This window comes from Cebidichthys violaceus, unplaced genomic scaffold (assembly GCF_023349555.1).
Source record: "Cebidichthys violaceus isolate CVI_PGR_0920_01 unplaced genomic scaffold, fCebVio1.0.p SCAF_2, whole genome shotgun sequence".
In the NCBI taxonomy this organism is placed as follows: domain Eukaryota; kingdom Metazoa; phylum Chordata; class Actinopteri; order Perciformes; family Stichaeidae; genus Cebidichthys; species Cebidichthys violaceus.
Window position 1 is genome coordinate 10,560,258 of NW_027176372.1, and position 26,507 is coordinate 10,586,764.

At 43.6% G+C, this 26,507-nt stretch overlaps 1 protein-coding gene across 1 annotated transcript in view; it reads right to left on the reverse strand.

The window, feature by feature from the left end:
* The window catches only part of tenm1 (teneurin transmembrane protein 1), a 163,208-nt gene that overhangs the window by 68,258 nt on the left and 68,443 nt on the right, over positions 1–26,507 (reverse strand). The window contains 5 exon segments of the mRNA XM_068714351.1: positions 719–913; positions 2,855–2,956; positions 8,140–8,347; positions 10,709–10,911; positions 22,093–22,266. Coding sequence (XP_068570452.1) covers positions 719–913; positions 2,855–2,956; positions 8,140–8,347; positions 10,709–10,911; positions 22,093–22,266 — 882 coding nt within the window.

The window sequence follows — 26,507 nt, forward strand, 5'->3', positions numbered from 1 at the left end:
ACTTGTACAAGTTACCAGAGTAGCTTAGCTAACTATACTTTCTAAGAAGCTTTCCCAACACTGGCTATGGCTAACATGTTAGCAACATTAGCATACATGATAAGTCGTGTTTCTGTCCACCTGATGAATGTTGCTCCAATGCTCACTCTCCTTTTAGCTCTGTTTTGGTCTCCACCAACTCATAAGGTAAATATCTGCCTCTTTAGCAGCTAAATATCCCATCATATTCACTATGTAGTCAATATCTTGGTCTGTCTGCCATTTGGGGTTGGGCAGGCTGTAAATAGTAAAACACTGATGCATGTTTTCCTTGTAACAGGTTATATTTTGAGAGATTTTCCTTATCCTGAACGACTGTCTTAGAATAGAGGGTGTTGTATATTTTACAGATTGTAAAGCCTTAAGAGGCAAATTTACTTGAAAAATTTACAAAAAATGTACTTGACTGATTTCTCTTTCATAGAGCTGAGGGGGTCTACAGTCGAGCAATAATTCTCTGTGGGTTTGACACCAAGAGAGGCCCCTGTAGAATTATGTAATTTCTTCCATTGTTAGTATAAATATATTGATTAGCGCAGCTTTAAATTGAATGCTTACCATAAGCAAAAATAGCTAAGTCACTCATTTAAATATGTAAAAGCGGAGCCGTTGCTGTTGTGCAGCTGTGACACCATGAGATGTGTATTTCGCCTTTTAACAGCGTAAAAAAAAATCTTACCTTGTTCACAGTTAACCCCTTTGTAGGCCGGACCACAGATGCAAATCCCCTGGATGCAGGAGCCGTGGTTGGAGCAGGTGGGGTCGATACACTGACCTTCCTCCACGTTACACTCTGCCCCCTTCCACCCCGCCAGGCACACACACCTCCCTTTCTCATACACGCCGTTGCCGCTGCACAACACGGGGCACGAATCTGCAACATGACAAACACAGATTACACTCACGCACTCAGTGGCACACACACGCACACACACTCATGCAGTACTGCAGTATATTAGCTGGGCGACCGCAGTAACCTGCCGTGAGTGGGGCTACGCTCTCTTATCTCAGCTTGTGCGCGGATTCAGCAAATCCTCAAGCAGCCTCTGTCTCCCTTTCTTTCTCTCGCACACACGCATGTCTGCGCGTACACACACACACACACACTCCAGCTTATCCCTCACGCTGTTTCAATTTACTCAAGCACCACCTGAGCCCGGCTACCACGGCAACCCAGGAATTGTAGAAAATCCCCCCCAACGTCACCTCACTTACTCTGAACAGGCCGTGAAAACAATCGTGAAAACGGAGCATTAGGGGTTTATGGAATGAGGGGGGAAAGCAGAGCCATCTCCATGCAGGCATTGAGAGCCGTGTGACTAATGTAATGACAGCCAGGTAGAATAAAGCCAGGGAGCGTCTGATGACGCACTGACAGTTACACTCCAGTTAGACTCCAGTTAGACTCCTCACTGCAGCTGGAGGAGGCAAAGCAGCTCCAGACTTCAAATGGATTAGAAAGACGATCCAGAACGGACGCCTTTTTTAATTATTTTTTTATTCTCTGGGAGAATTTGCAGTGAAGGCCCTGTGCCGTTCACGCGTGCGGGCATGTGTTTGTTTGATCCTTTGTTAAATCTAACACTCTGCACCCCACAGTCATAAATTCACACTTCACTTTTTACAGCTCTTGCCAAAACTTGCTGTCTAACTTTTCAAAGGCAGAATATTATCGAGCGAGCAAATGAGCGAGGATGAGAGGGGAGCGAATGAATAAATGATGAGCGTAAATAAATCATGGAATGTGATATTATATCAGCTGTTTCTACACAATGAGACTGATACAACTACAATAATTCTACAAAGACAGACTGAGGCAGAGAGAGAGAGAGAGAATGAGAAACAGAGGTGGAGAGAAAGCAAGAGGGAGGGGGAAGATGCAGAGACAGAGAGGGAAACAAATGCTGTAGAGCTGTGTCGATGACATGGAAAGGTGCAGTTGAAGGATGATGTTCTATATTTTAAAACCAACAGCAACATGATAAGTATTGCCTGTTTAGCCAAACTGCAGCGTATATGCCATAGAATTTCCATTGTTATTCCACTCTTTTTCACAACATTTGCACTTCTTGCAAATGTTTCAAATTAACATCTACAGGGGATGTCCCCTTTGAGTTGCTAAAGGTCTTTTAATGTGAAGCATTTGTGCAAGTAGTGTTGGTTGTTTTTTTTTACACCAGCTTAACAGCGTCTGAAAATCAGCAAAATGGAAGAGACAGGAAATAGTTGGTGAATGAAAGCGTGAAGCCAATTTCTGTCAAAGAATAGAAAACTCAGAGAAGCAGAGGGGTGAGTATGCGAGACTCTGTTGCTGTACTAATTTAACTGGTGATGTGGAAATGTGGATTATACTTCATTTTGTATTTACTAAGAACAAACAGCATCAACAGCGAACTACAACGGGAGCACATCAGAAAATAAGAAATAAGAAAACATTTAGAGGTCCAACTAAAATATGATTAAACACAGGGGAGACAAGGAATAAAGTCAAGCATTTCTTTAAGTAAAGACCCAATTCTCTCTGCAGTTGAGGTAAAGAAAGGTGAGAATCGATGATACAAAGGCCTGTTGCTGTAATTATTCACTAATGGACTGAAGGTGTATTAACGGCTGAAAATAGTTCTTTGAAAATGCACTATTTAATCCTTTTTGAGTCACATTTTAATAAAAGAGAAACTATACATTTGTGACAAGTTTTAGAAAAAGTGACAGTAGAAGTAAATGGGCTTTGAGCTGAGAGCCACAGATAGGGTAGGGTGGTCAGAAAGTATTGCGGGACATACTAACACACTTTTTTTCGTCAAACATCTCTTACCTTTGGCACAGTCGGGACCCAAGAAGCCAGCAAAGCAGTGGCAGTGTCCGGCCACGCACTCTCCGTTTCCATTACAGTCTGTGGAGCAGCCATCCATTGAGTCTGCACAGCCAAACACAAACATTCACAAATCAGACATAAAAGGCGAGAGAGAGAGAGAGAGAGAGAGAGAGAGAGAGAGAGAAAACTTGAAAATGTTCCACATGTAGCTCCATAAGCTGGCACAGCTCTCTGTTATTGAATGAGAGATCTGATAAGCAATGGATGGCTCCCCAGACTCGGGGGCTATATTAGATTAGTCTGATCCAGCTGCTATCACTCTCTGGGGAACGGCCAAGCACTCACTTACACTCAGTAGCACTAAGCACATTATACTGCATTACAGGTCGCAAACACACAGCGCACGCAAATTTACAAACATCAAGGCTTAATCAACAAACTGTTTACACGGACGCAGTTTGGAACGAGATTGAGCAACATAAAAATCTGACGGCGCAAGTGCACGGGTTAGTGGAGAAGGGCTAAAGCTGCGTCGCTACAGTAGCTACACTCCCGGGGCATGGCGGGGATCAATGGGATGCTTGTTCCTACTAGTGCACTGTCTCATCTGGATATGTGCATTTCATCATATCCTTCTGTGGGGCAGTGAGCATTTCATCATACTCCTCCGCCGGACTTCAATTGGCCGCCTTCCCTTTTACCTCTCTCCTTTCCTCCCATTGATGTGTCCATCAAGTCACATCTCATTCTCCGGGTACAGAGATAGATACAAAAGAAGAAGAAGGGGGAGAGCACCACTCTACTCCAGATGGAAGATTCTGCTGGAGGAGAGGCTGGCAGAGTTGGGAATTTTTTTTAACCGAGCTGCCGGTTGTCTTGTGCCAGGCGAGCTCTATCTAAGCAAGATAGAGTAATTAAAACGGGGTGTCGAGGATGTCATCCTTTATTTGACCCTGTGCCGTCCCGCTCGGCTCCTCCTCGACTCCGGAGTCAAAACCACTGCAGTCCCCTGGCTCGCTCTGTTCAGGGAGCATGGATGACAAATCCTTCTATGGCACGACTCTCTCTCTCTCTCTCTCTCTCTCTCTCTCTCTCTCTCTCTCTCTCTCTCTCTCTCTCTCTCTCTCTCTCTCTCTCTCTCTCTCTCTCTCTCTCTCTCTCTCTCTCTCTCTCTTGCGCGCGCACACATTGACAAACACGTGCACGCAAAGTTATTATGTGACACCCGCCTTGAGGCGCGTGTGACACATGCTAATGAGACGGGCCCTGCCAGCAACCGGCAGCACGGCGTTATCCTCCACAGCGGCGCATCGCTACAGAAACCAAAGTCATTTTCACCTCCATCACCCGTCATCGTCACTCTGATGGAGAGGAGTGGCAATCATCTTTTCTCCCACACTGTCAGGAAGACTCACAAACCTCCCCCCCCCCCCCGAATGTGTCTTTTTCTCTCTTAAAAAGAAAGAAGAAGATCCGTACACACAAATTCCAATATTGTATCTGGCACCCGACACATGTGACTGACAAAAAACTCGTCGGCAAGGTCATTGGGTTCTTTTGAATCCAGAGGAGATGATTGATCCAGAAAGCTCTCAAGGCTGTGAGGGGCAGCCGTGTAACCGTGATATGAGCGCCGCGTCTTTCAGGTCAATGTCTCCACGATAAAATCTCCAGGCAATTAACAGGTAATGTATGGTGAGACATGTCTTTATTTGTTACAGTAGATAAGAAATGTCTGCCTCAGCTAACTGGAAGCATCCAGCCATGATCTTTTTTGTTAAAAGTTCCATAAATATATATATACATATATATATATATGTATATATATATATATATATATATATATATATGTATATATATATATATATATATATATATGTATATATATATATATATATATATTATATATATATATATATATATATATGTATATATATATATATATATATATATATATATATATATATATATATATATATATATATATATAGTGTTGTGTGTATGTGTGCATCCATGAGACACCCGCTCGGATCTATCCACTGACAAAACCCTTTCCAGTTAGGAATCAGTCATGCCATAAGTTATTGCAGTTAAATGCTATTATAAAATGGGTGCTTCCAGCCAAGTGATCTGATTGGTCAAATAAGCATTGCAATTGTACTTTATGAGCCTGTAAAGTTTCAGCCGTGCTTTACGACCCTTGGGTTTTATGAATTTATGAAGAAAAAAAAATGGCTGCTCAGCTAACTAGAAGCATCCAGCCGTGAGCTCGACACTTTTTTTTGGTTTTGTTTGTTTTTGTGTTTATCATCTTTGTTTGTTAAAAGTTCCAGGCATCTACGGCAAACTTTTTTTTCTTACACTTTTGCTGGCCGTTGCGCAAAATATATAATATTCAAGAGGATGTGTGATGACAGCTGAAGTGTAGCAATTATGCATAATTAATAGCCCTGCAGGAAGCACCACTCTCTGCCTGGGTAGAGGCTGAGTAGAATTAAAGAAGATGGGGCTGGAGTGGAGGTGGCGAAATGGCAGATATCATTAAGCTTTTGTGGGTCACGTGTAAATGTCAATAATAGAGGAGGAGGAGGGAAAAAAAGAGGGTTTCTCTGCACCTGCTGCTGTTTTTTTTCTGTACAAAATGGAAATGTTTGGAAAAATCCCATTTGAATCCACATAATGATATCTATTTTTAAATCAGCAGATGTTGTGCTCAACCTTTTTATTCTTTTTTCCCCCCAACATTTACATGTGACAGATTTAAACAGTATAGTCACAATCACTGAGAAATGAAGAGTGTATGTATACGCATATCAGCATATATTATGGCATATGTATGTATGTATGTAAGCAAGTAACACACATATATACAGTATATATACACAACAGAGTTGAGATGTAACTGGATGCTGTGTGTGTGTGTGTGTGTGTGTGTGTGTGTGTGTGTGTGAGTGTGTGTGTGTGAGTGTGTGTGTGTGAGAGCTGGTCAGTCAACAGATGAGAGAACATTATAATGTCTGACTGATACAGGTCAACTAACCAAACACATGCAGCTTTGTCTTACCATAACTTTCTTCTTTTTACCTTTATGGAGATGATTATAATAGTGATCATCTATGACAGTGTTTTCTGTCACACGCAATATGCCGCATTACATGTTTGAGCAGCTACACGTAGGTTACCCCCCTTGTTTCTATGATAACGAGCGGATTCTTGCGCATCAGCGTCATCTCATGTATTGTTTTCATATTCTCAATGTTCTCATATATTCCCTCTTGTCCCACTCATACGCTCTATTGATTATATGTTATTTTATTTATTTATTTCCACGACAGTCTTTGGCTGTCCTCTTATTTATACTCCGTGTTTTCTTTGTTGTATCCGGTTACTATTTGCTGCGGAAAAGCTCAATTTCCCGACAGAGATCATCTCATTTCTCCCTCGTCTCCCCATGAAGCTCCACTCTGGGCGACAGCACACCGTGTCTTTTATTGGGATTTATTGTACTGTAGCTCAGTGGTTTTGATTTTCTGCCTCTAAAAAACAGCGCAGGGTCTGTTTGTAGCCCTCGTTAGGGCTGTAAATGGGCAGCGAAATGCACTCTGACATCAATCCATTAATATTATTTTCCTCTTTCCAGCCAAATCTCTTGATTAATTATTTGGACAACCTCGGCGGACGAAAAGGCTGCTATTCTGAGCCCATCTGTTGTGTCTGTATTTGTTTTGATCATTGAAGAGGAAAAAGGATAGTTTGCTATTTATTTAGTTGTTGCCGTTTCCTGTTTAATCCGAAAACACGGGACCCAAAATAGGGCTGGTATATTCCAGTCTTTATAGACGGCACACGTGTCAACAAACGTTTGACAGCTCTGAAATAAAAATCTGTGTTTAGCTGTCGCATGCTGTCAGTCATTACAGAAAAGACTCTGTCAATAAGATGTCTACAGTGCCATGTTTTGGCACTGTTTACTGATTGGCTTACAACGTGGGCTGTTTAGAGGTCGGTGATGCGTTTAGATTGTGAGCATCCAGAGAGCTCGGTGCAGTGTTCCACATCATTTACTCAATAACACAAAAACTAATTCAATCCCAGTTTAAAAAAAAGAAGCTAAAATAGAGTGTCATGCAATGCTTCTCATAATATATTTTCATCACACGTTGTAAGCTCTGTAATTACCACATCACCTGTCTGCTACAGAGAAAATACCAAGTCTCCACCAAAGGTGTGACTTCTACATTTTCCAACACTGTTTTCTCCTAAAGGACTACTGGACACAGTGGGAGTGAAGAAACTGCCCTGGTAATGATCCACTACCGTCTATATTTTACTGCATTATTCACATCCTTCAAATTACACTGCTATCCGTGTGTGTCATAGCAATGAGCTGCGGTTAGCGAGCCCTGTCATTACCACAGGAGCTGTCCTCCCCTTTCTAACGGCTGTCTCTTGTCGTGCCGAGCTCCCTCTTATAATAGGAAAAGTTCCCTTCAAATGTCAATGACTGCTACTCTCGGCCGTGTGCTTATGTTGGAGAAAATCAACAGATGAAAGGGGAGAAAGGACGAGAGTGAAGCAACCCTGAGAAACAAACAGTGAAGTGCACAAATAATACAGTTCCATAACTAACTCAGGTCAAGTCTTCACAACTCTTTTATTTTAATAAAATACCTGATACAAGAGCTCAGTACTCAGAGGGAAGACATAAATATGAACATGGTACTGATTATTATAATTAGGAGCCTTATGTGCTCAGCTGAGATCTGGTATTTTACAATTTACGCTTGAAACTGAACGGTGTGTCAGTTTGAAAGAAGAAAAGCGGATTTGTTCAATGTGATGTTTGACTAATAAAGAAAATTTGTTTCATTTTGGTTTCCATTGCCCTTTTTACTAGGAACCGTGCAATACTTTGTCTTAGTGAGATAAAAACAGATATTGATTTTGCAAATATGGATGATGCACTAAGAGTTCAATATTCATCCATTAGCCTGGGAGATGAGGAAAAAAAGTCAGTTTGTAGCAGTTATTTTCAGTGTACATCTCATTTTAAACTTGTTTCAAATACTTTATTTGAAATAACATAGTAGTACTTTACAATGTGGTATTTTATCTTATTTACTTTAGCTCTCATATGTATAGCCTGAAGATGGTAGTGTCCCATGAGGGATGGGCCAGATGTTTGGTATGATACAGAAATAAAAAACAACTAACTAAAAGAACACATATTCATGCCGACACATGTGGAAGAAAGGCAACCAGTTTCCTGTAACGATCCTCCTCACCTATGGGAGTGCTGTGCAGCAACACTTGCTCCAGGTTGCGTCCGTCGTTGTAGAGCGCGAGGTGCCAGGTGCCGGGGTCCATGTACTCGATGAAGCCCGTTTCCTGGAGGCCGCTCAGCAGCAGGCCTTTGGGAGCTTTGGCGGTGGAGACGGGATCGGTCAAAGACCTGGGCAGCGCCTTCCCGTCCAGCAGCTTCACAAAGTCGAACTGGACACAGCACATGGACACACACACACACACACACACACACACACACACACACACACACACACACGCACACAATCAGACAACAACAACGCCATCCAATTAGAAGGCGCGAGACGGGGATTTAGTCAAACCTGCATAAATGTAACAGGGAAAAATTGCGAGCCAGTCTCTTGTGCGGTGGTGTGTGAGCTTCGTGAAGCTGCCAATTGAATTGCTATTGGAAAACTGCCCGCACACAAAAAAAGCTGGGGAGTAGCATTAAATGTGGATATCGGATGCGAATTGCGCAAAAGAAAACCAAGAAAAAAAGGAAGGGAAATCATGATCCATGGCAGGTCAGTCCTCCGCCAGACATGTTCCACGGCAACAACTTGACGTGCCGCTAATAGAACAGGCAGACTTTACCACCCGGGTTTTCAAATGGAACAGACTATTATTTTGTTTGTCTAAACCTCTCTGTGCTTCTTCCTCGCCCTCTTTAACTTTCCCCCGCCACCCTCGTCTCACCCTCCCCTCCCCTCCGTTCTGAAACCTCCTTGAACTAGCAAGCGCTCGCTGAGCCTCATTTCCCCTGAGGGCTGTGTGTCACACTAGTGTCAAAAACAGCTAATTAGTCCTCTTCATGCAGGCGAGAGCCGGGGCACACTGATGTTAAAAAGCAGATGACTCGGTGCGTGTTGTATACGTGCAACAGCGCTGTTCTACAAGGTGTACAACGCTTGCGTGTATTGTTTCTGGGAACGTGTCATTTCATCTACACTGAGCTGACGAAATCAGAAATGGCTGTTTCCTTGTGAGAACAACATACGTGAACGTTGTTCAGCTGTTTTTAAAGAGCTCTGTACACGTGGGGAAAATGGCAATATCCTCTTCGTCCTTCTTCTTCTTCTTCTTCTTCTTTTAGTTGACAAGCATCAACATTTTGCATCACAGTCAACATCGGGGAGGAGAACGGCACGCAAACCCGGATGACTGCTAAGCTCTGTTTTCCATCATCTCTTACGCTGTACTTTCATACAGTCAAACTCACGTTTAAATCATTCTTGTTTACATAATTTCCATTTCTGTGGTCAGAACAAGTATAAAATAGGGATTTACAAACGGCTCATGAATGCTACCAGCAATCCCTGCTCTGCTGCACTCGGACGTTGATCCAATCGGTTGTTTTGTGCTGACAAAACAAGCGTAAATACAGTTTATTGACACCCATGTTGTGTGATTGGCTTTACTGGCATTTCAAATGGGTGATCACAGACAAGGTTAGAGGTGAAAGGAAGTTGTCTTTCTTACTTCCTACTGCTACACAATAACCCCTGACCTGTCTGAGCAGACATATGTTTATGGAATTATATTTGGAGGCTAGGTACCTTCCACAGTAGCAAGACAGAGGTGTGACTGTGCTGTGACTATTTTCCATTCCCTCAGTGCTTCCCCTCTTACTCAGTACACAGAGGTGTCATTTGCGGTGACATTTTTTTTAAAACTTCTCACTGAACTTACTTAAATCTACCATCGTCACTGATCTAATCAACAGCTTATAGTCAGAGAGCACCGTGGTGATGATACATATAGTTACTTCCTGGTTAAAAGCTCACAGAAACAATCATAATGTTATGGCTCTGCTGAGCTACAGTAATAACCACATAAACAGTGCTAGTGTGAGCCTGGTTTTGTACTGAACTGAATGTAAAAAAAGCTTGAACCAGCAACATACTGGACCTATTGCTGAAGAGTCACAGTCACTGAACGTCATGGCGTTATGAACGGCGATGTGTTCACTTACGCGCAGCACTGACCTGCACCTCAATGGTGATGCAATCCCTCAGCTTGAAAGAGGAACAAGCTAGCTACGGTCAGCGACTATGACTTTTTGGAACCGAACTAAATTATTTAAAATCAGCAAAGTGATCCGCAATTTCTACCTGTGAAATTACAGCCAATTCAACATGCAATCCGACTGGAAAGAAATCAGCCAATCAGAAGTGACATACTCCCATCTCTGTATTGGTTAAAATTGTGCCACACTATACAGTCAAGTTGTGTGAGCTTGCAGGCAAAGTCGAGAGCGCTCAGAGCAAGGATGTTGTATGAATAACAGCAAACAGACAAATAAATTAATTTAAAAAAGAATATATTTTGGTTTGCTGAAATTAAATCATTTTAATTGATCTTATTTTAATCTTTTTGAGGCCAGAATTTTTTAGTTATCACATTTTTGTGAAGTCAGCTCACTCAAAAACAGCCTCAGTGCGGATGAAAGACCGGAGAAGAGGCGGTGCATTAGCGTGGATGTGCTACGTGGCACTTCAGCAAACAAGCCCATCTGGGTGAACAGCATGCTACGACAGGAGCCTCCTCTACCTGAGTGTGTGTAGGCGGTATATTCCTGCGTCCGTAAACCCCGAGCAGCGCATTGTGCGAGAGGGACAGGTTGAACTTGATGTAGGTAGGATGGTGCACAGTCATATGAAACCTCCAGAAGAGTCCCGGCGGGATCGCCTGGCTCTGCTGGGTTCCGACGTCGACCTCGCCACGGTCGATGGCCCGGCCTCGCACCCATTTCTCTGCACAGGGAAAAAAACAAAACACACAAACAGGAGATATTGTTAAGTCACATTCTGCAGATCCGTCAGGTAAGACGGGGAGCTCTATTCGGTATCAGAGGGAGCAATTAATAACTGACCTGAGATGCCTTGAAACATCAGCGTCTGCTAATAAAGGGAGACTGGCTAGACAGGAATGAGTGAGCGCCCGGTGGAAAAAAAAACATCCTGCTTTTTAAGAGACCATGCTCTGGCAATCCTTGGGATAGGCTCTGCATAAAGATGAACTGCTTTAGAAAGGAAGTGTTTTGTCGGAGAGCTGTCTACTGGGGCTTTGTCGTGTGCTATATTAGCATCTTCTAACAAGAAAGGAAGAGTGTGTGTGTGTGTGTGTGTGTGTGTGTGTGTGTGTGTGTGTGTGTGTGTGTGTGTGTGTGTGTGTGTGTGAAAAGGAGGAAGACAGAGAGGTGGATGAGGAGAAAGTGAGGAGGGCAGAGGCACGCAGGCATTCACAAACAGCGTCACGGCATGGAGATAGCGTCTTGAGTGAGAGCGTGTCTTTGTGTGTGAAGAGAATAGGTCTTTCCAACAGTCCCCCTGGCCATCAGCTCCTCTCCTCACCACAAGCCTTTATCAAGCTACCGGGCCGGAGTCCTTTGTGTCGGGGGGGGGGGGGGGGGGGCGGGGCGAGGCTCTCCAGCCCTCTTTGTGTCGGGCCCCTTTATGGAGAGATATATCTCTGCTTCTAAACTAAGATGGAGGAAATATGGTGACAGAGGGGAGCCGGCCGATCGTTACGGCCACAAAGGCAGAAGAACAGTTAGGGGCAGATTCATGGACGAGGCCGCATGCTCTCGATCCATAATGCCTGCAGCTTTACCACTCCATTACGGCGAACCCCCGTGCCCACCCACAGGCTTGCCGGCATATATATATCACATGTGCTGTCACACAGGACAGGGAGGTTGGAGAGTGTAGCTCCGGTTTCTACCGAAGCCGTTCCTTTTTTTAGGTATGCAATGTTGGTGCATTGACATTCATGGTGCCAAGAGGACGATGGCGTTGGTGATCTGCCTGACTTTATTTCTAGCACAATCACAAGGTTCTCACTTGTGGTTTTGAGTGAAATTTTTCGGCAACTATTGGATGGATCGTCGTGAAATTTGTTACGGATATAAATCCCCCCTCAGGATGTATTGTAATAACTTTGGGCATCCCCTTTTTATCAAAGTCAATCATCAGGTCAGACTTCTAACTTGTTAAATACTTTGGTTTCTGACCAAATACCTGCACAAATGAGGACTTTGTTGCTAAGATTAGCATGCTAACACACTAAGCTAAGATGGTAAACATGTCAACTGCTAAAAAGCAGCATGTTAGGATATGTTAGTACACTGATGTTAACATTTAGCTCAAAACACAACTGTTTGGAGCTAATTGCGTATTTACATTCTCCCACAGCAGCTGACATGGCTGTAGACCATTTAGACCGAAAATACCAAACCCAAAACATAGTCTCACAAAAGGTCAAACATCATGCTAATAAGAGGCAAAGCATTTGATTCTTCTTTTAATCCTCTATCGCTTTTATCTTCTGCTCATTTGGATAGAAGCAAAGTCAATTGATTAACTGGTTAATTGATTGAACTAGACTGAGCTGCAGAAAAAAAAGAAAGAAAACAAAGCGAGGGAAACATGAGAGGGGAGTGAGAACAAAAAGAGAGTTCAAAATGGTTTACAATGAAAGAGATACAAGAGGCAGGTGTCCCGTGTGAAGCATAAATTGTCCCCCGTGCTAAAACATCTAGCGGACAGAATAAAAGCAGCTTGGCAGGACTACGGTATGCATTCATGCATTCCTGCCGAGTCTCTACCTCTGCAGTCTATTCCTTTTACAGCTAATCCTCGCTCCTGTGCCTCGCCGCACACAAAAAAGAAAAAAAGAAAAAGAAAAAAGGCCAGCAAGAGGGATGGATGTCCCGAGGAGAGCAGCCTTTTATTCAACAATAGATGAATGGGACATGAATAGGGCATGACAGTTGGCAGAACACTGGCAGGCTCGCGGGCGGGTTGACGAGCAGGCAGGCTGGCAGGCTGGCGGGCTGATGAGCAGGCAGGTCCTTCTGATGCTAATGACTGTGTAGCGCCTCTCAGGCTCTGATGCAACCCGGCGACAGAAAGCGGTGCTCGGGTCAGCCGCGAGGACGGGTGGCTGGGTGTCGGAGACGGGGGGACGGAGCGTAGAAGGGAAGAGAAGCGAGGAGAGGAGAGGACCATGTCCAAAAGAGGAGGTGGTGGCGTCAAGTTACAGCTGCTGATGCAAGAAAGAAGAAAAAAAACCTCCTTGCATCTCTCTCTCCTTGTCTCAGCAGTGGAGCACAACACTGCAGCTCCAGTAACAAAAATAAAAAATAAAAATAAGGGGGCGGTTCGAGGCGTTTTTGGGAGTCCCCCACAAACCAGACAGATCGCATGGTGGCTGGGGCTCCTCCAGGGTCTCCCCTGCTGCTCAGATTACTGCCGTCAATCAATGTGCTCCATCGCGCATCTCAGCACAAAACCCGAGACCATTTTTTGAAGGTCTCTTTCAGAAAAAATAAAAAGAAGAAGATCTCCGATTAATTCTCCTCAGCAGGCAAAAGGAACACAAGCTGAAAAACAAGCCTGACGTGCGAGCAGGGAGGTAATATTCCTTCACACCATGATATCTTGTGGCTTTAATAATCGGAAAAAGCAACTTGAAAATTCACATTTTGCTGTGGGTTGCTCACAAAGAAAGTATAAATAAATGGCGCCGCATGAATCTCTTCTCGCGCGTTTCATCATTAGTTGGCAGCACGTTGTTAGCAAAGAGATGTGTTAAGGTTTATTTCAAAATAAGGCTTGTTTAAAGCGGCGATGAAAGTGTTATTCATGTCTGTCATCAAGCACAACGTGTCCTTGATGGAAATGATTTGAGGATTAGGGGGCAGGTCTGCTTGGAACCAACATTCTGTACAGTATAATAATAATTCTGCCTCAGCCAATTATTCTTTAGTGCGGTATGGCGTGAACATAACACAGCTAATGCCCTCATTGACACTAGTCCCCCACAATATGCAACACACATCGCAATATGTCCTCCTAAACTCGCACCTGAAAGGTTCCTACGCCACAGGACATCTGGATTACTCTTAACTTTCTGATTTCCCGTTTCTGATGACAAACTACCATCAGTACATTGTAGGGATGTAGTCCAAAGAAAAGACTGAAGTTCTATCTAGTACTTAGAAGTACTCTAGATTAATTAAATCCACAGTGTATTGTGCATTCTACCTGGTAGCCTAAATGAATGATACAAAAACATGGAAAGCTATATGCAGCGTGTTTAATTACTTTAACCTGTTTATTGTACACAAATGAGAATAACGCACTCAATGCCAACCAGCGCACACCTGCCCACATTCATGTGCTTTCCAAAAATAGAACAAGCCCCCGAAGCTGTCGCAGCGCCAGCAGTTATACAATAAAAAAAAACATAAGACTAGTTATTGAACAAACATATTGACTTATGCCTGATATGTTCACACTCAAATTCAAGAAGTGATACGCTGGTCAGGGTTTTATTACACCTGCACTCATTCGACATGTTATGAGAACCAATCCGCACTGCCTCAACCCCAAAAAAATATGCATTAATCAACCGACCCCGACCTGTAGACCGGCAACTTTATGCATTATAGACGTGTCTCCCGCTGTTAAAATTATGTTCTTTGTTATTGAATGGCAGCAAAACAAGTTACCCTTCCTTACGGACATGACGTCTGTCTCTCTCTGTCTTTCTCAAACACACAGTAACATCCCTCCCTGTTGAAGTACACCAGCGATCGTCCGACCAATGGGACACGACCATATCGACCAACTGACAGCCCTTCTGTAATGCCATCCTCGTTGTAAAGTGTGTGAATCACACCTGTAGTTCGGTTCATTTGATCTGCACCAAGGGGAAAACTTGACACATTGTTGCGTTTCAGTTTTTGGCCCGGTTCCTGCTCACACCGACATTTTTTACAAACGAACCAAGAGGAGCAAACATGAAGTGATACGGACTGAAAGGTAGCTCTTTGATTGGCTAGTTTTGGCGGTTGTTATCCTGCATCATCAGGACCCATGTGGGGCTTCATGCTTCTGATGTGAATATGTATGTTCTTTGATTAATAACTGCTTTTGTGTGATCAATAACGGGAGAAGCGGGGTTGCACAGAAGTCCCAGTTGCACGCTCCCAGATGACTTGAGCGAAGACAGTGCGCGAATAAGGAACACTCCGAATCGCTGTCGCACATTTTTTAATGGACTGACAAAACACACTTTTCAAAACACACTTTTCAACAGCTTTCAAATAACTACTCAGGAAAAAACACCCATGACAACGTGCTTATATACATGGCCTTAAACACAGATCAATTAGGGTATAAGAACGCTTCGCAGACTTAACGATCAGCAGATTTATTAGGGGCTAAGCTTTTGAAATCATGCTAACATCACATATCTGCTATCATATCTGGTTTATTTGCGTTCACACCGGTACAAACAAACCGTACCAACAGGGCACCCGTAGTTCATTTCAACCGGACTGAACGAGTTAGGTGTGAAAGAGTTTGTTCGTCCATCTGTTGTCTGTCGCTGAATGTTCTGTGTGTCTAGTTAGTTAGTTAGTGTGTGTGTGTGTGTGTGTGTGTGTGTGTGTGTGTGTGTGTGTGTGTGTGTGTGTGTGTGTGCGCACACCAGGCTAGCAAAAGAGATGAGCTACATTAGGACTTGGGACACAAGGTCTAATTAATTTCTCTTGCCTGCGGGTAATTCAGGTAAAACAATTACACCTGTAATCTATTTTCAAAGGAACTAAACTGTCTTTGCAATTAATGTTATTATCCCTCAGATTCTAATGAAGCGAGAACAGACTAAAAGTGCAGCCGGGGTCTTGGTGACGGGACATGTCTGGGGGGACCGGAACTGTGAGTGTGTGTGTGTGTGTGTGTGTGTGTGTGTGGGTGTGTGTGTGCGTGCGAGCCAGTCGATATCGCAGCTTGGGCCTGTGTGTGTCCATCTCGCACACATTGGTGCAGACAACATTAATGGTGTTCCAAATACAAGAGAGATTGAGTTTGCCGCAGGAAGAATAAAAATATCACAATGGGCAAGGTCTCTATAATTACTTGGATTCAATTAAGGGCCTTTTGAGCAGTTGGTTTAATAAGCTTTCAGCCTCCTCTCTCCACTGCGCAGCCTAATGAGTGTCAGTCAGAGTCAGGAGAAGATAATGCTCTTGGCCTGGGGGCCTTCCATTACTCTCTCGTCCCTTTACCTTCCACCATCAGGCCCCGGGGCTGCGTCTGTGACAGACAAGTCTGCCTGTTCACACACTCATTCCCTCTATGACACTGAGTGCACTTACATGGTTACACCTGTAATATGTGTTGTATGAAATGACATATGGAGGAAGCACTTGAGTTTTCTTTTCTTGTTTTTTTTCTATTGCCCTCTGCTAAGCTTGCACTGATGCAGTCTGGGCTGAGGCCATTTCCTTTTTTAACTCGGCTCTTCCAAGAAGGTAGAAATATATTCCTTCTTGGATTGATTCACTTTAGGAAGTATCCAGTGTTTCAAGAAAAAAAAGCTCTATATAGATAAAGTGTGTTCAACTTTCTTGTGATCTCTTAAAATTATTTTGTGATCTTGAACAACAGGTTGAGGACAACCGTTACAGAGAAATGGTAGCACTTCATAATAACAGTCATCAGTCATTCGTCATTTATAAGTTAATAAGGAACTATGTTGATGTGTAACAGGTGTGTAGTTTACACTTTAGATTAAGGGGATGAAGAAAGCATTGTAAATTAATTTGTGTGTCATATGTGGCTCATTTGTAACAGGAAGATGTACAAATGATATGTTTACACATTAACATATGATGAATAGTTTACACTTTGGATTAAGCTCTGAGCCCAAAAACCTGCCGGCAAAATTGAAAAGCATGTTTTCTTCAAACAACGGACTAAACTACACCGTTTATCCCTGTCAGAAGCTTTAAAAACCCTCACTATGGTCAAGAGTTTCTTGTTTCAGACAGTCCATGAACACATTATGTGTGTCAAACACCTCCATCAGAAAAAGCAACCAAAACAGAGCCAATTTTGATTTTTCATTTTACATCTCACCCCAAATAAACCGTTTGCTTTAATCAGATACTGTGAAAAACATTAAATTCTGTGCTCCTCAGTGCAACTGGAACTTTTTTTTCCCCAACAGTGGTAACACTTGTGGGCACTTGGAAAAAAGCTGGATCTATAGATTCCATTGTTTGCTAATTCTTATAAAAAAAGCATTATCAAAGAAATTCAACTGGCGTTAATTTATTATTTTATAATTTATGGCATGGTAACTGTGTTATACTGCACTAAAGACATCTTTGAGTTCTCCCTACTTCTAGCCATGATTGTGCCGTTTCCATAGGACTTTGTTGTTGCAGTGAAAATCAAGAGCACAGAGAGTAGAATGAAAGAGAACACACAAGTAATGGTGATAATGGTTGCATCTCTGTGGATATCTAAAGGTATGAGAAGTGGACCCTGTGAGACACGTATTATTACATGTTACATGATGTTACTTCTGATGCATTCATGTGGAAATATGGCTCAATCAAAAAGAATTTGTTGTATTGCTCATGCTCATATGTTACATAACTAGTAACCAGTAGTAAAAAAAGTACAGTATTTTACTCTGAATTGTAGTATCTGTATGAGCATAAGATGGAAGTATTCAAGCAAGGTATCAAATACCTCAAGAAGCCTGTTTAATCCCTTTTGGTCACACTTTGGCAAAGGTATCGTGGTAAATATTTTTTCACCAGAAATGAAGTCCTAGTCCAAGAAGATAAAAAATTGACACTCACTGAGGCTTGAAATTATGTTTAATTTCTTCGGCCGTGTTTAGTCGAGATGTTTCCAATGCGAGCTGAGTCACAGCCGCTGTTGCAGTGAGGCGCTCAAGCAGGGGGGTTCACTAAGTGATCTATACTGTCTCTGCGTGTGTGTGTGTGTGTGTGTGTGTGTGTGTGTCCGTGTATGTGGGTGGGTACGTGTGTGTGTTACATCCAGAGACTGTAGCCCAGCGTGAGAAAATCAATGAGACCGGTGTAACAGGGACCAGTCCATCACATGCACACACACTCATCTCTCCCACAGACACGTCTCCTTTTCCCACATACATGCATACCATTATACACACTCTTCTGTACACACACACTCACACACACACACACACACACACACACTGCTCAGCCTCTCTCCCCCTCCGCTCTCTCTGCACGCAGCCTAGAATATTGATGTGCTCTTTAAGAGCCCTCCTCTCTGTCTGTGTCACATGCCATCCATCTGCGCACCGTTTCCGACCACACCAATCGGATGGAGTGAAAACAATTCACCGCTAACTCCCCTCTCATGCACGTGGGTTTTTTCTTTTTTTTTAGGCCTCAGATGGCGTTCCAACAGGCTCCACAACATTTCATCATCCTCACGTTATAATGAGGCAATATGCCGCTCTACTGTATGTCAGTTTGTATCACTTCGTATCATTAATACATCTGGCGGCCCGAGTTGACTGAAATATTATTCTCAAACTTCAATGTGCTTCATTAAGGCAGGGAATCCACTGACAGAAAATTTATTCTCTGGGCACTTTCTGCTTTCATCTGAATCAGAGGAATTTCTGTGTGGGTGTGTGTGTGTGTGTGTGTGTGTGTGTGTGTGTGTGTGTGTGTGTGTGTGTGTGTGTGTGTGTGTCAGATATAGAAATAGAGAAAAGGGAAGGGGAAAGATGGAGTGCAAGCACATCAGCCTGAGGTTGATTATCATGGGGTGAGTGGCAATTAATGTAGCACTAATTAGAGAGGCTTTTATGTGTGGAGGACTAAGAAGGGCTCCTGGTGATCTCTGAAACGGCAGGAGAGATAGCGCTGAGAACATAAAAGACAGCGCAAGCGCGGCTTGACAAGACACTAGCCATACGCGGATGACACGACGTGTCAATTAGCACCTAGCGCCGCACTGCAGGCCCCCCCCCCTCGTAAGGTAAGATTACGGTTCTGCTGCTCCGGATCTCGACTCCGTCGTGGAGCCGACAAATCAAAACGGAGAGAGAGAGGGAGAGCCTATCATCATGGCATTGAAGTCGACATAAAAACAACAACACTAAAAATACATGAACAGGGACGCAAGCAGATTACTACCTTCCAATCATTCCGCTGAGCTCGTTTTTATCCCTCCCCACTGTGTCATCAGTTTATATCGAAACAAGCAGGAACTGATAACTATCCTCCAATCAATCTCCTCAGCCATCGTTATGCTCCCGATGTTATGTTGTACTTGAGTTTACAGCCGCGCATCAAAGAATAAAATCATTTATTCCAATAATTAAAGAAATGCTTCTCGGTTTCTTTGTTTGGTAGATTAGAGTCATGGAAATGACGAATAAGTTGTTTTAAAAAAATATTATTATATTAAGCAATTATTTAGCTTGTGCCACTTTTATGATGGATATCTCAAACATCCCTCAAAAAGATTGGTACCCATCAATCATTCTCCTCTCCTCCCATCACTCTCCCCTCTCCCCGCAGTGCCGTGTTTGTTGTTCATCACTTCCATCCCCCGCAGCCGCCCCTCACTATCCCTCGCCGTGTAATCTGGGGGATTGTGTGGTCTCTTGGTGTGAGAGGTGATGGGTACAGCAGGATGAGCGTGATAATCTGCCACACTGGATTACAGCCTAATCTCTAATCTCTCTGGCCCTCCTCCGCCCGGGGACCCCCCTCCACCGCGCCAATTTTATTAATCCGAGCCCGCCACAGCAACGGCTTAGCTTTGCCCATTTTGATTTCCCAGCTTCCGTCGAGCACGTACGGCAATAGGAGTTGAAACAATGGATTTTGTTGTGAGGCAATACTCGGAAGTGAATCCCCGTGACCCCTGCGCGCTCTATCGGAGGATTTAGCTACTGATGAGAGCGTTAATCCTTGGGAATGTGAGGATTCATCAAGAATAGTTGCTTTAGGGATGTCCCAGGTTGCCTGAATTGCAGCGGGTTGCAGTTTGGCTCGCACAGTCTGAAGTGCTGAACATGGGCTCCAACGGCATCCGATGTAATATCCATCAGAGCCAGTCTCAGCGTGAAGGTTGCCGTGTCCTGCCTGACTTCATGACCTGGAACACTCACAATTAATGTCCCATGTCACGGGGGTTAAATTGCTGTTAGTAATTCCTCCGGCTAGTTGAGAGAAGGCCGAGTGGAGAAAGGCTATTCCAGTCACGTACCGGCTAAGAGGAAACATGATTAACCAATTACCTAGCCTTTCTAATAAATGAGTAATCAGTTGGAGGCTGATCTCCAGACTGATGTCTCTCTATCGTATCAGGACATTCACTGTGCCCGGTGTGTTTTATGTATGCAAGCCAGAGTCTTGACACGAAAAAGAGGCTGATTGGAATTTATGCCAATGGATATATAGTCCCAACATGTTCCAATTGCATTGTTTAAATGCTCGTATTCAATTTCAAGAGAAAATTTGAGTCTTCCTTCTATTTCAATAATTGTGCTCCCATTAAATCCTATAGCAAAAAAACGGTGGAGTGTCCTTTGAGGATTTCTATTTAATTAAGTTTGCAGAAAGAGAAAAACAGAAGTACAATGAGCTGAATTTAATATGTGACCTGATTCCACATGTATGTTTGAGCTGACCTTCCTCGGTGTGTGAGTGTGAGTGTGTGTGTGTGTGTGTGTGTGTGTGTGTGTTGTCATGGCTCAGGGGTGTTTAATTAAGGCGGCTCAGAAATGCAGAGCTTATGGTGAAAAGCCTGTTTGATATATCGCTAATGTTAGCAGACAAAGTCACTTCTGCTGTCTTTCATGACTTAGGAACGCAGACCTTTGACATCCAAGTACTTATCACATCGATTCCATAACAATGAAAGATTTATTTGTATAACATTTGCTGATAATGATCAGTTGCAACATACCATTTAACAATATTGGCATATTGAAAATATGACAATAACCAAACTTATTTTATGAAAGAAAGTAATTAGCCTTTGAAGCTATGAGTTGAATTGTGCTGTAAGTGACAGAACAGCATCCATTAGATGGAAATACAGTTTGAAGAATATCTGTCTGTCTGTCCCTTGTGTATTTCTATGGCCCGATTTCTGGGTGTCCGTTTCTTTAATTTCATTTCGGAGACATTTGAAATAGAAAAATGTTGGCTGCAGGCTGCACACAAGGCGACAGGTTGCCTTCAAAGTTATTTGTTGGCTTCATAATAAATGCAGTGCAATTAAAAACACATATGTTGACCGAAATACTGTGCATATGGTTAAAGGAGTACTAGCATTGAACAGTTAGTTGACAGTTTAACTGGAGATATCAGCTTTTATTATTCCAGACATTCTTCATTCATGCCTTGTCAAAACCTGGCACTTGCATGACCCACAATGCAACTCAACTGGCAACAATTCTGTCACAGATTTGGTCGTGTTATGCTAGCGTCAAGCAGTGAGTTTTTTTTTAAGTTCAGGATTTATCAGACTCAGCGCAGCCACAAACCTGTTTACAACAACTATTTTCACATCTGCAGTTGTGCTCCCCAAGACCAGTAAACACACTTTGATGTGCAAAATCAGTGAAGTTTTCCCTAGAGACTGAAAAGCATATGACTTCAGATTTTAATGACGCCGTAAAGGCAGCTCATGTCAAAACATGATACATTTCACATGCACTGCAAAAAGGCTGAAGTCAGTCTAAAAAACGGCCGGACCAGGACCAGGCTAAAGTAGAGGGATACTTTCCATGGTAACTTGGGTCGGACTTATTTAAACCTCCTTTATGTAACTGAATTTCCTGAAAATAAATTGAAATTAGCCTGGTTTTACCATTACTCTTGCTTTATATAACAACCTGCACACTTGCCTTATTGCTTTTAAAATGTCACATAAATACAAAAAAAAAGGAGCCCATCATAGTTTCAGTGTTTTAAAAAATACTTTAAGCCAGCATTCATTCAATAGATTAAATATATATGAAAGTGCAAAAATACTGTATAACATGTGCTTTATTGGTGTTGACGGTGAGGAACATCTGTTGTCATGGTGTGTACTGCGTGTGTGCCAGCTCACCTTTGTCGCCGGCGTGTGTGTTTTCCGGGTTGAGTGTGTCCAGCAGGTGAATGGAGCTGGTGGGCCTGGTTTTGCTGCGGTCCTCCTGTTGATGGTCCGCCGAGCTCAAGCCGTTCTCATACAGCTGGCTCTCGCCGTGCCGCAGATGCCAGGTCAGACCTAACAGGTGGACCGCTACACACACACACGCACACACGCACGCACACACACACACACACACACACACACACACACACACACACACACACACACACAGTGACAGCCAAAGGGAGAGGAAAAAGCAGACAGAAAAGATCTTTATTCAAGGCACGTAGAGAGGTGTGTCCGAACCTTCTTTAATGCTCATCACACAGTTTTCGCTCACTTTATGTGCTTAATAGAGCCCGGCAAGGCAGCGGACAATTAGTAAATACACAAAGAACACACACACAAACTCTTAACACATCCGCGTCCAGTAGACGCACGCACACATGCGTACATGGACACGAAACGCAGCAGCGGTGGGCAATTAAGGCAGATCTTCAGAGCCGGAGCCCAGGGCTGGCATTAAAGCGCTAACACAGTCTTTTATGCATGACTAATGATGCTTTGAAAGCTGCTGCCGATTCACAATCCATATGGGCCTTTTAAACAACAAAGGGTATGGGAGGATGGGAGGATACTGGATTTCCCCTCCCACTCATAAAACTGTTTACTGGGACAACAATCCAGCATGCCGTTAAATAAAAAACAAACTAACACCTGGCCATTAAGGAAATTAATTAGCGCCTTGCAAGGCTGTCAATAAAATGTTCGGTAAAACATTCACCTCCCTCTGACCAATCACGGGGTTCCCTCTCACGTGTGATTGTACACCAACGCTGCTTTAGTTTTCACGTTAATCTCAAAAAGTGAATGCCCCCTTTGCTGATGTGAAGGGGAACAAAGCAAATGCAATAAATCATTGCAGGTTTTTCTCTCCTCTGACACATTCGGAACATCAAACAAAAGCAAAGCCTCAAATCACAAAGTTACTATGCGCTGGTGGCAGTCGGAGGATGGCTGCTGAATGCAGATCAAGGTAAGGAACTTCTAACGACTTCAAACATCTCCGCTGTCTCTCTCCTGTCTGCTGATTGCCGACACCCGCACAAAATGGCTGCTTAGGAAAACAAATCCACGACTAAACCGCATGACCGAACACGGTCGCACAGGTGTGGCACACTCGACGCGCAGGCGCGTAAATGTACCTGCCGCTAGTTTCACGTACATGCTCAGTCACACCTACACGCTTGCCCGCACATGGTTCCGCCAGCTGATGAAGAACACCTAATTAAAACTCCACATAGATAATTTGCAGTCACTTTATGTTGCAGAAGCGCAGAAAAAAAAATATACTTTCTCTGCAAAGCAAATTTATGAGCTCAGAGAGTTGAAGCCAATTTGGTCCCATGCTCCACTCGGGCATCTGTGGGGGATCAGCGAATCGCACATTTTAACTCCCGACTAGCCTTAGCCGCCGTCGGTTTAGCCGTCTACTCATGCACAATATGAGCTCTTCTCTGCAGAACATTGACGACTACCGGGGCCATGAGGGAGACGCCATGCATCATTTAGTTCAGACTAATTGAACTGTCAGCCTGTGACGAGTCCAGACACGGACACGAGCAGATTCTTCACATCAGTGTGACGGTTTTTTTTCTATTTCCCTACTGTAGTTTTCTTATTTTCATTTTAGAAAGATGCAGTGTGTGTGTGTGTGTGTGTGTGTGTGTGTGTGTGTGTGTGTGTGGAGGGTTTGTTATTAACACATTGCTGTGAAATTAGTTGTGATGACTCATTCTGTTGATGGTGGTGGTGGTGGGTGTGGGTGGGGGGTGCGACAAACTGTAAAGCAAGATTTGTACATTCAATTTCATGGGTTTAGTCTTCGGCAAAGTCCCTTCTGGTTGTCTGGTGCTGTAAGTACTCCGTCTTCAGAGACGGGCAGGTGGAAAGAAAACGCACAGAAAAAACATGTTGAAGATGAATCACATTTAGTTTGCAGTGGTACTGGGTTTAGAGACAATCCCGCGGAGATTACCTTTATACTACATTCCATTATCAATTCTCTTGTATTAGAACAAGGAAAGTGCACTCAGTACGGTGCAGATCTCCACCAGGTGCGTCTGCAAATGAATGAGTACACTTCATGTACACTTTGCAACATTTTGTCTCCTCTTTCTCTCTCTCCCTTTCTTGACTATTGCTATCAAATAAAGGCAAAAAGCCCCCAAAAATATTCTTTCAGAAAAATGGAACATTAGGCTCACCTGTGCGCGTACATTTCTAACCCCTAGCAGAAACAAGAATCTAAACCGAAGCAGTTGCTGATCTATTGCGGCCCCTACCGGCCGGTTCAAATGAATGAGGAGTCAATCAAACAGCTTTTTTAAACAGTGTGAATCTCCGCAGCCATGAGAGGTCTTTCAGCATACAGTTACAAATGAATATAGAAAAATATTATGCCGATGGGTCCAGTAGTATGTGGGATTAGCGGCGGACAGATACACACTTGCGCACGCATAATCTCCTCCCCCAGGGCTTACGCATGGCGGAGATAATTAAACATGAAATATTGCGTCGCACCTACAGATGTAGGTTTGTACGCTTCGCAGCCGTTTTTACTGCATTATATTGCGCAGTGGAGTGAAACAACCTATCATAGTTTCATGAATTAGTCTGCAAGAGTGCTCGGAGAGGCTTGACAAGCTATTCCTAAACTGATACATTTAGAATTTCCGCCATTCAGTCTCTCGTGCTCCATTCTCTCCTAACTTCCTCTCATCTAGATTGGTTTTCTTTCTCTCCTTGTTTCACTCCCCACCCACCCCCCACACCTACGTTAGCCAAGTGTTAGCCACTCCAGTAATGACTCTGCGGCGACAGTCCTCACTTCTCCTCCTCACCACTCCAGCCCTCCTCGAAAGCCCCTCAGACCCTACTTATCCTGCTCCTGCTCATCAGCCTCTCTCTCGGTCTCTCTCGCTCTCTTGTTTTATAGCTGTTGACCTTTTGCTGGAACACTTAGCATCTAGGGCCACAGAGCACGAACACACACACACACACACACACACACACACACACAGACCGAGGCGAAGGGGGATAAGGACCTGGGAGCATGATGAGGAGAGGACGGTAGTGGAGAGTGCAAGCTTGTGTGTGTACGCTCTTGTACTTTTGAGGAGATGATGTCCTCACAGCAATATTAAGAGCAGTGACGGCATGTTTGTTGTTCTTCACTTGACCAAGTTAATTCTGGGTATTTTAGAAACTGAGTAGTTAAGGAGCGACAGGCAAGGACGTCCAGGATTCCTCAACCAAGAGTCTTGTTTAATTGCTGGAGGCAGCTGGCTGTTGGAGCTCTCCCAAGGCTTGAAACTTGTTGAATGAGTATAAAAGATGAGCAACTGCTGAAGGTGAAGGTTCAATCTTAACCTTAAAAAAACAAATCTAAAACAGTAGCTCAAGGTCTACTTTATTGCTTTTTACCAGGTGGACGCAGAGATTTAGCTGAGTTGTCATTGTTGCCATGAGAGATATTGTTGCCGAAAAAGCTAGTGAGCTGAATGTCAAATGAGCAACCGCGTTAGTGTTCCTCTGGTTTGATGAAAAGGTCAAATATACAAGCATGTACAGATGCTGCATTCCTATGTAGAAACTGGAGGCAAGGGGAAACGATTTTGGCATTGGAAGCGTTCTGGTGTCTGTTTGTAGTGCGAGAGGTATTGACCAATCGGGTTGGAGCAGTCTTTGGTTGAATGCAGGTAAACAGAGAGGCTGAAATGCAATCTTGAAACCCATCGTCTATTGTGTGATGGTGATTCAGCTTGTTATTGGTTGGAGATCAGCTTGTAAACTGGCTTCTCGAGAAACAGTCCGGTCGTACACGTCGTCTATCAACTATACCTCCGGTTTTGTATCTCAAGTTGCTAATCGCAGTGGAAACGACGAGCAGCGTGCTGAACAGGAAGTCTTTGCTCGGATACCAACTGGTCCCTCGGATATATAGCCCCTTTTCCCCAGAGGCTTATCCGTCGTCAGACCGATAGCTGATGGGTTCCAAGGTTGGGGCCCGATAAACCCACAGGGGTTTACAAGGAGGAAGAGGCCCCACACAGGCGTATTAGCAATCAAATGTAATTTGTTAGAGAGGAATATGCAGTATGCAAACATGATAACATACTGAAGGTACCTAACTATTCCTTTAAGTGGATTTTGTGTCTCACTCTGGGTTAAAGTTACATGAATTAAGCAACTATGGCACACAATGTTACAATGCTACAGCTCTGATTCTTGTCACTGTCTTGCTTCTTTTGCCGGCTGAGGATTATGGGTATTGTAGTATTTGGAGCCATCTGTTACACAAACATGTCGAGAACACAATTTCTCAGAAT